The sequence below is a fragment of the Halichoeres trimaculatus genome, unplaced genomic scaffold, assembly GCF_033239565.1.
Source record: "Halichoeres trimaculatus isolate MK-OKI-2021-1 unplaced genomic scaffold, fHalTri1.1 fHalTri1_scaffold_22, whole genome shotgun sequence".
In the NCBI taxonomy this organism is placed as follows: domain Eukaryota; kingdom Metazoa; phylum Chordata; class Actinopteri; order Labriformes; family Labridae; genus Halichoeres; species Halichoeres trimaculatus.
In genome coordinates this window covers 24,956,492-24,967,361 of record NW_027437200.1, presented here as the reverse complement: position 1 = coordinate 24,967,361, position 10,870 = coordinate 24,956,492, and the positions used below count along the sequence as shown (strand labels likewise).

Genomic DNA, 10,870 nt, shown 5'->3' with positions numbered 1-10,870 from the left:
TTAAATATGATTATTAGCAACAATATAGAGCATAGCTTTCTCTAACTGTTGATAAATATACCCTACCTCCGCACTCATATCCAGTAAAATGTTGTTTTGAACACAGAACGTTGAATCTGATAAGATCTCGATTCTTATTTTTATTTTTTAACAGTTCTTTACTGCGAGGAATAACCCCTTGAGATAAGTTATCTCGTTTTCGAGGGAATCCTCAGATTCATAACAACATAAAGAGCAGAGTAGCGTAATACAAGATAGCAAAATTATATATACATATGAAAAAGTATATATATACATAAACAATAATAAAATAAAATAAAAAAATAAAAAAATAAAATGATAAATAAATAAACACAATAAGCAAGAACATAACAGCACACACACACACATACACATAAAGCAGCTCTGTATGTTCACCTCTCCAACACAACACTGTCATTACAGTCACATTACATTCCCTGAAAAACATTACAGTAATGATGTTATTACAGTTCCTTTATGGTCGTTCAAAGCAAAGTAATTACAACAAAAGTGAAAATTCACATGACCAAGTTTGTTTAAAGTCATACAAAGCAAAGTAATTTCAGCAAAAACGAAATATAAAATCGCATGGACAAGTTTGTTAATGGTCGTACAAAGCAAAATAATTACAACAACAGTTAAGATCAATAAAAGTCATTTAAGGCCATTCAAGCAAACTAGAAAAAATGGCAGGTATTTTGGAGATATGTAAATAGAGCCAGATTTAGTTTCAAAACAAACCCATGAAATTATAAAGTGACGTCCTCATGGTCTCTTTAGCAGTAAAAAAAAAAAAAGAAGATTTATTTATTTGCTTATTTATTATATTTTATTATTATTATTATTATTATTATTATTATTATTTATTTTATTTTATTTTTTTTTTTTTTAATTTATTTATGAATTCCAATGGTCCCTGAAGGTTGCATCGTGTTTGGGTGTGACGTCATGAGGAAGCTGGGGACGGGGGGCGGAGCCCGGCAGAAGATGGCGTCTCTTCGCTGTAGGAGAGACCCCTGCGGTGTTATCTGTCTCATTCTGACGTATTTCAGCGTGTTTTACGCGGACTACGTGGTCATTGAGTATGTCCTCATCCCAGCCTACTCTGACAGGTCGGTACCCTCTGTTTCTACCCGGTCTGAAGCCCGAACACACCGACACGACGCCCTCCGCTCTGCGCGCTCTCCATTCATTGGCAGGTCCGGAGCATCCTCAGCCCGTCTCTGCGCCGGACTCTCACTGAACCGGTTCCTCTGACAGGAACAGGCGCCGGGTCGTAGGGAAAGGCGTGTGTGAGGCGGTTTAGAGTTTAAAGTAATCCGGTTTTATGGTTTGTGTGTGTGTGTGTGTGTGTGTGTGTGTGTGTGTGTGTGTGTGTGTGTGTGTGTGTGTGTGTGTGTGTGTGTGTGTGTGTGTGTGTGTGTGTGTGTTTACGAGCTGAGGCGTCAGTCAGCTGTTTGCTGCTGGAGGAGGATCCCGCTGTTTACAAATAAACAAACACAGGACAGATGATTTATCTGAATAATTTACACTACATTTACACATGACACATTTTTCAGTATTTGTTTTACTGATTACTCAAACTGTTTATCTTTAATAATTATCTAAGCAGCGTATTTATTTATTGTGACGCATTCCCAGTGATAGGAGTTATTATATTAACAAAGGTTAGTTTGACAGTTTTCCCACTGAAGTCAAAGGCTAATATGGCTGATATTCGCTTAAGACGTGCTTTGTCCATCTCTGACAAGTTAAAAGCTACTTTTTCAATAAATAATTAATAAACTATCAAATTCACAGACTGATTGGGAACACATTAAACCCTGTAACTTTCAGCTGTCGTTCTTGTCCGGTGTTTGTTGTAATGTTTGGACTCTATCACAGACATAATGTGAGTTTATTTAAGCCAGGTTTCCTGATTTTTCTGATACTGTACAGATGAAATGAGCTTTAATGACTGTGGACAGTCTCAAATGATGATGTGTCTGGTGTAAGAGACTTTAATTTTTGTGTTTTTCTCTGTAACAGTGTGTGGTGTACTCTCCATGGATCAGTTTTTAACCTGATCCTGCTGCTGCTGCTGGCCTGCCACTCCAAAGCCGTCTTCTCAGACCCGGGTCGGTAACTGTGAGGCGTCACTGCTCTCAGAGAACATAAAACATACGCTTGGTTCATGTTTGCACTGAGTCTGCATCCATGTGTTTGTCCTGCAGGTATGGTGCCTCTCCCTGACACAGCCATAGACTTCTCTGACCTCCGCTCGCAGTCGTCCCGCATGAACGAGCGGGTGAGTCCGTCTGTCAGTGGAAATCCTGCAGCAGCTACTTCTGCTTTTCTCAGCGTGTGACCGTTTCTGGAAGTGAAACTGCTGAAATTAGCATTGTTCGTTAGGGTTGTCAGTGCTTGTTGTTATTTTAACACCAAGAGAATGACTCGTTTGAGACTTTCTTTCATCGTGACCAAGGGTCTGCAACCTGCGGCTCTTTGACTCTTTTGCTGTGTAAAGCAAGACATTGAAAAACAAACAGAGAAAAAAGACGATTTAAGCAAAAAAAATCAATGTATGTTATTGAATTGAAGTATTATTACTCTTTTTAATGAATTTTTTACAATTTTTTAAAATCCAAACGTTTTTTGATTTCCAAATTGTCTGAAATGTTGGAATTTTTAAACTTCAGTTGGTGAAAAAAAAATCTTATTTTTTGCAATTTTCTGGCATTTCAAAACTTTCATCAATTTTTGCTAATTATGAAAATCTAAATTTTTGTAAATACTATCAATGTTTTTTGAGAATATTTTGCAAATTTTTAAAACTATAATTTTTGTAAATATATTTTTTTTCTTTTGGGAAATTTTTGCAAATTTTAAAAACTTCAATTGGTGAATTTTTATTTTTTATTTTTTGCAATTTTTTGACATTTCAAAACTTTCATCATTTTTTGCTAATTATAAAGAAACTAAATGTTTGCAAATATATATATATATATATATATATATATATATATATATATATATATATATATATTAATTTAATTTTTGTTAATTTTTGTTTTTTATTTTTTGTAATTTTTTTTTTGCATTTTTTTGTTATTTCAAAATTTTCATCATTTTTTGCTCATTTTGAAAATCTATCAGATTAATTTTTTGGATTTTTTTGCAAATTTTTAAAACTTCAATTTTTGTGAATTCAATTTTTTCTTTTTGGAAATTTTTACAAATTTAAAAAAAAAAACATTTTTTGTGAATATTAAATTTATTTAATTCCATTTTTTTAAACTTTTGCAAATTTTCTGAATATCAGAAAAAAAATGTAGAAATTTTAGCAAATTTATAAAATTTTGTGTTTTTTTATTCTTATACAAATAATTTTAAATTTTGAAAATGTATTCCAAGTTTTTGAATATCAAAATTTTCAAATATATTGCAAATTTTTCCCCATATACAAATCTTTTAATGTAATTATTTTTTCAAATATTTAAAAATTCATTAAAAATAAAAACTTAAACATCACAGGAACAATTTTTTAAATATAAATCAACTCTAATTTTTAACATTTATTCCCTAGAGTTGAACTTTGTTTATAATTTTTTACACTTTATGGTCTTTATAGTAAAGATAAAGTCGATTTTGTGGCTTGAATGACTCTAATCCAGGTGAGCTCAGGCAGAAACGCTCCTTTAGAGGTAAAGGTTTCAGATCCCTGCTCATGAGTTTCAGAAAGCCGTCAGAGAAAGAGATAAAGAAGAAAATGACAGAGAGGATTTCAGGGGGATTGTGGTTTCTTTCTGATTATAACTCTATTATCAACACACATATTTACCTCCTGCTGACTCTGTGTTTACATGTCTGCAGCTGTTCTTACGTCTGCTCTGGGTGTATAATTATCTCACTATGAGCCTAACGACAGGCGTCTGTGGAGTATTATCTGTGCTGTGTTGCATTCAGTGACAGGACTGACGTATCACCTGTTGGATTCAGAAGTTTAGATTGAATATTTCAGCGTCTGAATGCACCTTAGAGCCTCTCCCTGCTCTTTTTTCAGGGCTGTGAAGGTTGGACGGTGTGCAGTCGATGTGAAACCTACAGACCTCCAAGAGCGCATCACTGCAGGGTCTGTCAGCGGTGTATACGCCGCATGGACCATCACTGTCCCTGGTTAGACCGCTGAACCCATCCTTAGCTCCACCGCTCTTTTCCTGCTCCCTCCTCTTTACCGCCGTCTCTTTCTGGATCTGTTTCAGGATCAACAACTGTGTGGGAGAGTTAAATCAGAAGTATTTCATCCAGTTCCTCTTCTACACGGGTGAGCGCTGACGGCGAACAAAATGTGTTAAAGTGATGTTCCCTTTGCTCCTCTGATCTGTTTATACTTTAATAAATGTATTTATATATGTGTCTTTATATGTGTTTATATGTGCAGGCATGGCCAGCCTGTATTCCTTGGTGTTGGTGGTGTCGGCCTGGGTGTGGAGGATCAGGAGTGAGAGGGAGGGAGACTCAGAGAAAGACGGAGAAGAGACGCCCAGCAAACACTTGATAGTGTGAGTTTCACTAACGTCATAAAAACTCTGCTCGTCTTTATCAAACGCTGTGATTTAATCAATAATTCTGAGGTTTCTCTTTGTCCAAGCGCTCACTACATCATCCTGCTGGTGGAGTCCGTGTTGTTTGGCGTGTTTGTCATGGTCATCTTCTACGATCAGGTACTCTCACACACACAACCATGTTTCTGTGACTCACAGGGACATTGAATTTAAAGAGACTCATAAAATTCACTGAAAACAGAGTCTTAGGAAGGTTTGACCCAAGTCCCCACAGTGTAACTGTGTTGTTTTGTCTGCCTGTAGCTGGTGTCCATCATCACAGACGAGACCCCCATCGAGCAGATGAGGAACCGGCTGATGATAAAGGACAGAGCATCTTCATCCTCCACCTTGACCTCTACCTCCTCCTCCTCCTCCTCGTCCACCCCTCAGCTGCCTCATCACCCTCCACACACCCGCAAGCCGAAGCTGGCTCTGCTGCGGGAGGTTTTTGGAAGAGGTGGGTCAGAGTTAGTCCTCCTGGACTTCACGGATTCACAGTTTGAGGATAAGAAGCTGTTTGAATCGTCTCTTTTTCAGGCTCAGTCTTCTGTTGGCTCCTCCCTCTCCACTCCAGCCCGCCGTCTGTCGGCGGCATCAGCTACTCCGCTCTGCCTGACTATGATGTCTGACCTTTCACCTGTGGAGCCGGTGGAGGAGGACGGGGCAGGTTTTTCTGTGTGTGAGACTGTGTGAGACGGAGCAGGTACGCTGCCTAACATCTCATCTTTTGACCTGAGAGGTGACGAGGACGAAGGATGAAGAGAGTGTGTTTGTGTGTGACATGAACGACTGATTATCTGTGTGTGAAACTAAAAACCCCAGGGTCCAAAATGTTCAGCCTCAGCTCCTCAGCTCCCTGAGACTCATGAGAGTCCGTCTCTTTCCTGTCACCAAGGAAAAGCTCAGATGATTCAGTTCATTTCCCTGCACTTTTACACATTTTTACTCCTGTGGAAGAGTTGGCGTTGCGTGGACTCTGAGGTTTGACTCGTGTGGGTGTACTTGATATTTTTACTCAGAAGCTGCTGATATCTGATGTATTAACCTCATTCAAACGTGACACTCGTGCACAACATCCAGACGCAGGTTGGACAAAGAAAATGGGGAAATCTGCATGTACTCCACGTGCGTTTTGAGGGTTTAATCACAGAATTCAACAATGCATAATTCATGCAAATGTTGATATTTGAGTTTTTGGATGAAAAAGGTCAAAGTGTAAATGGGATTATTTTAGCTTCTTTTCTGCATCTGTGTCACCCTCTTTGTTACTGAGTCAAGAGAAGGTGACACGCCTTCATACAAACACTTAAACACTTTAAACTGTTACTACACTGTGTTAAACTTAGTCACTTTTAGGGACATTGCTTAATTCTTACATTAATTCACAGACATAACACTTCAAAAACCTGCTTTTCACCAATGGAGCCACTAACTCTGGATGACGTCCCCAGTTGGACGAGTGTCTGCCCCTTTAGAATAAAGTCAGGTTTGTGTCCCCATTAGGTAGCTAAACCAGATCCACACACACACACATTCATATAAAGTCTAATCCTGGCCTGAAATCCAAAAACATAACATAAGAAAAAACATAACATAACCTAACTTAAGAGAGGCCTGAGTTTTTCTCTGCTGAAAATGATTTCTGTGGTTAATTTTGTAGTGATGGTGGACACTGGAGCCTAACTGTCGGACAGAAAAAGGACAGAAGAGCAGAAGAAAGAGAAACATAAGAGAGACAGAGCACGAGCTAAAGGCTAACACAGGAGCTAAAACACAAGCTTAAGGCTTGAAACAATCTAAAACATGCTAATGGCTCAAAGAAGCTAAAGGCTAAAACACAGGTTGAACACGAGCTGAATGATAAGACACAAGTTAAAGGCTGAAACATGGTTTGAACACGAGCTAAAGGCAAAAACACAGAGTAAAAGCTAAAACACAAGTAAAGGCTAAAAAACAAGCTAAAAGCTAAAAGACAGACTAAAGGCTACAACTAGAGCTAAAGGCTAAAGGACGGGTTTAACACAAGAGACACAGGTTAAAGGTGCAAACACTCACTCTGGGCTAAAACACAGGTAAGATTTGAGCTAAAGAATAGAATATGAGCGACAGGCTAAACACAAGCGGATGAATAAGACAAGTTAAAGGCTAGAACATGTGCTAAAGGCTAAAATACAGGTTGGACATGTGCTATAGGCAAAAACACAAGCCAAAACACACAAGTTAAAGGCCAAAAGGCAGGCTAAAGGCTAAAACATGAGCTACAGGCTAAAACAGGAGCTAAAGGCCAAATCACTGGTTGAACACAAATTTAAGGATTAGACAAAAGTTAAAGGCTGAAACAAACACTAAAGGCTAAGATATGAGCTAAAGGTACAAACACATACCTAAAGCCAAAACACAAGCTAAAAGCTCAAAGATAGGCTAAAGGCTACAACTTCAGCTACAGGCTATAACAGGAGCTAAATTAAAACATGGGTTAAACACAAGTTAAAGGCTGGAACACGTTCTCAAGGCTAAAACACAGGCCAAAACACGCAAGTTAAAGGCTAAAACACAAGCTAAAAGCTCAAAGACAGGCCTCAAGGCTACAACTCCAGCTACAGGCTACAACATGAGTCAAAGGCTAAAACACAGGTTAAACACAAGCTAAAGGCTAAAACAGGAGCTAAAGGCTAACACATGGGCTAATGTGTTTGTGCTAATGTTGTCTCCAACCCACAGTCAGCAGTTATTCTGCAGTGGTCTGTTCAAACTTGAGAGTCTATCAATAAAATGAAGAGCCAGGTTACGTTAGCTCTGCTTGGTGAGGTTGGAGTTGGTAGATGAGCTCTGGTAGGACAGAACCAGGATTCACTAACGTTAAACGTTAAGACACGTCTCACAGCACCGGGCTGTGAGTAGAGAGAAATATAGCAGCTGCTAAGCTACGCTACAAACTGACAAAGTTAGCTTGTTGTCAGGTTTCAAAGTGTAGCTCAAACTGTTGATGAATACCTTACCTCGTGGATCTGGTAAAAAGTTGACTTGAACAAACTCACCTCAACTACCTACCCAGTGAAGTCCTTCTACATGCAGACACATCTAATGTCCTCTGTTGGACAAGATGCCCCCTTAAGAATGAAGTTATCATGTGTCCCCATAAGGGTGGTAAACCAGAATTAAACACAAACACAAACTGAAACTCTGAACACAACACTACTTGCTTTCCACCACACTGTCAACTCATCAACTTCTTCCAGCAAGGCGAAGCCGACATCCCTTGTTGGTCCGGTTGTCCCCTTTCGACTGAAGTTAGTACGTGTCCCCATAAGGTGGCTGAACCAGTATGAACACACATTGAAACACAGTCTGACCCTGACCCTCATCAACTTGCCTTACATGTACCTCAGCTAGTCACCCAGTAAACTGTCCCTCCTCACAGGGACGTTAGTGCTGTCTCTATCAGAGTAAGACGTCCCCCGTAAAACTCAAGTCAGCCACGTGTCCCCAAAAGGAGGCTTAACCAGATACCGTATACACACTAGATAAAGACCTAAGTTTTCTGCGCTGTCACATTTTTTATTTTCTTGTTTTATAGTTTGAGAATGAAGGAACACAAAAGACAAGCGTTCTTAGAAAGGGAGTTCATCTCTTAGTTTCTGATTCACTCTTAATGTTATTTATTGTTTTCTAGTTGACTCTACCAAAAACGTTTTTTTTGTTTTTATGTGAGGGGTGAAGCTGCCTTTCTGTTCGTTTGATGAAGGAATGAAATCAAAGTTTTCAGTTAAAGTTTTGTGTGTTTTAGAGTCATCCAAAGACAGCTTAACGTGTATTACCTCAAACTTACAGTCAGGCATTGTAGCAGTGGAGGCTAGTTTCAGTTAGCATTTTTTTAAGGGAGCTCGATGGTTCTCAACAAAGTATTTACAGACCTTCATTTACTGAAACGTTAGACCCAGTGTTACCACTTTCAACCGTTGGCAGCTAAAAGTTGCTTCAACGATCAGGGAGAAAAGAGAGGAAAGAAAACACAGATATCACGGCAGCTTGACCCCTCTCTGTGTTTTCATGTATGTACATAGAGTTACCATGAATACTGATTTACCTGGGCTGCACCTGACTTTTCATTCAGAGAAGGCAACATGTAATGAACTCAGAGTATTAACAGTCACCCTCACAGGTTTTAAAAATGACTGCCACTTGAAAGATGATGTCAAGCCCGATTTCTTGAATTAAGTGACTTAAATCACATGGAGTGATATGCCTTTGTAACCCCACCTTAAAAAAAAACAATCTAGTTACTGATATTTCTGATGCATTTTTAATGTCACGTTTTTTAAATCATGCTTAGCTGCAAAATGAGAAAACAAAGTGGTCTTAGAGTAAAGTCAGTGGATCACAGGATCGAAGGCAGTGGCTTGAGGAGACGTTCAGGAAGTGGAAAAGATGAAAACATCCTGGTCATGGAGCAACCATCTTCCAAAGTGAAGCTGCCTTATTTCTGTTGTGATGTTTGACATGGACTAAGAGTGGAGGATGGAAGCCTGGAAGGATAAAACTGATGTTTCCCCGTAACCACGCTGCTCCAGGAGCTCCCAACGTCTCAACACATCCTCTCCATGCTCTGATTTCCAGCTGTGCGTATCAGAGTTCATATTTTATAACTATGACGTGCAATTCTCATGAAGGGAAAGTTTCTGACTGTTTTTTTTTGTGTGTGTGTGTGTGTGTGTGTGTGTGTAATCTGAATAATATCTGGATGTGATATAACATGGCTTTAAATGTTTTCAGAACCACGAGGTGCACACGGTTTGTTTCATCCTGAATTTGGTGAAAATCAGACTCTTTTTCTAAAAGCCGAATCCCTCCCTTCGTCTCTGAATGTTTCCATTCAAATCCAGCGCACCTCCACTTTGATAGAAAACTGAAAAAAAAACATTTGAAAGTGTAAATATTTTCCAGATTTGTTCTAACTTTCAGGGTTCGGGCTTGCTTGGTTAACTCTGTTGAAAATGCAGTTGATCTGTTTTGAAGTTTCTTTTTTTTTCGCTTGTTTTATTTGTATTAATGTTGAACAGGGAGCGCTTGTTTCGTTCACCTGTAAAGTTTGGGAATTCATCAAAACGACTGAAACAAAACGAGGATACTTGTTTTGCTGTTATACTTGACAGCAGGACAGAATGTATGTGTAAATACAAGGAGCTGAATTAACGCGTTAACGGTTCAGGTCTACCTGCTTTTGTTTTGAAAATTGAGATAAAGTACCAAATGTGTTCCCGTCAGATCAAAGTTTTCAGCCTTCTGCACTTTGGCTGTTGAGGGATTTTTTCAGCTGGAATTATTTTGGCTGTTTGGCCCAAAAAAAGAAGGTTCACGCCCTCTGAACAAAACCAAGGAAGAGTTAACGTCATGATGGTTCATGATGGAGGAGTTTACAACAGATGGATGTTTTATTTATTGTTACTCTGTACAAACCGTGACCTGTGTATTGTTCCTAATGACATGCTGCTCTGCTTGTTCAACTGGAAATAAAAACAGAAGTCTTTTAACTTCCTTCTTTCTTTTTTAAGTTTGTCTGAGTGTGCATGGAGCAGAAGTAAAAATTTAAAAACATCTTAAACAACATGTTAAATTGTTAGGATTTTTAAATTTTCATTTTTTTCCCCAAACTTTGTCCGAGACCAAGACTAAACACTTTCACTTTTCAAGATTATTGAATAGAGGCCAAAACTCTGGACTTGTACTGACTGCATCCAGCTCCCCTCTGTGGTCTACATCTAACACTACAACGCTATACCTGTCCTAACTCTGACCTTAACTAAACTCTGACCCTAACTTAACTCTGACCTTAACTTAACTCTGACCCTAACTAAACTCTGACCTTTACAAAACTCTGACCCGAACTTATCTCTGACCTTGACTAAACTGTGACCCTAACTTACATCTGACCCTAACTTAACTCTGACCTAAACTTAACTCTGACCCTGACAAAACTCTGACCTAAACTTAACTCTGACCTAAACTTAACTCTGACCCTAACTAAACTCTGACCTAAACTTAACTCTGACCTAAACTTAACTCTGACCTTGACAAAACTCTGACCTTAACTTAACTCTGACCTTTACAAAACTCTGACCCGAACTTATCTCTGACCTTGACTAAACTGTGACCATAACTTATCTCTGACCCTCACTTAATCATGACCCTAACTTATCTCTGACCTTAACTTAACTCTGACCCTAATTTACATCTGACCCTAACTTAACTCTGACCTTGACAAA

General features: G+C 38.8%; 1 protein-coding gene across 1 annotated transcript; it reads left to right on the top strand.

Annotated features, from left to right (window-relative positions):
• Nucleotides 1-992: 992 nt before the first annotated feature.
• Nucleotides 993-10,109, top strand: LOC141784347 (palmitoyltransferase ZDHHC3). Its single transcript, XM_074662166.1, has 9 exons — nucleotides 993-1,133; nucleotides 2,050-2,138; nucleotides 2,235-2,308; nucleotides 4,064-4,176; nucleotides 4,263-4,324; nucleotides 4,442-4,562; nucleotides 4,652-4,724; nucleotides 4,869-5,064; nucleotides 5,145-10,109. The coding sequence occupies exons 1-9, from the start codon at nucleotides 1,009-1,011 to the stop codon at nucleotides 5,234-5,236; spliced, it is 945 nt and encodes a 314-aa protein (XP_074518267.1). The 5' UTR covers nucleotides 993-1,008; the 3' UTR covers nucleotides 5,237-10,109.
• Nucleotides 10,110-10,870: the final 761 nt, after the last annotated feature.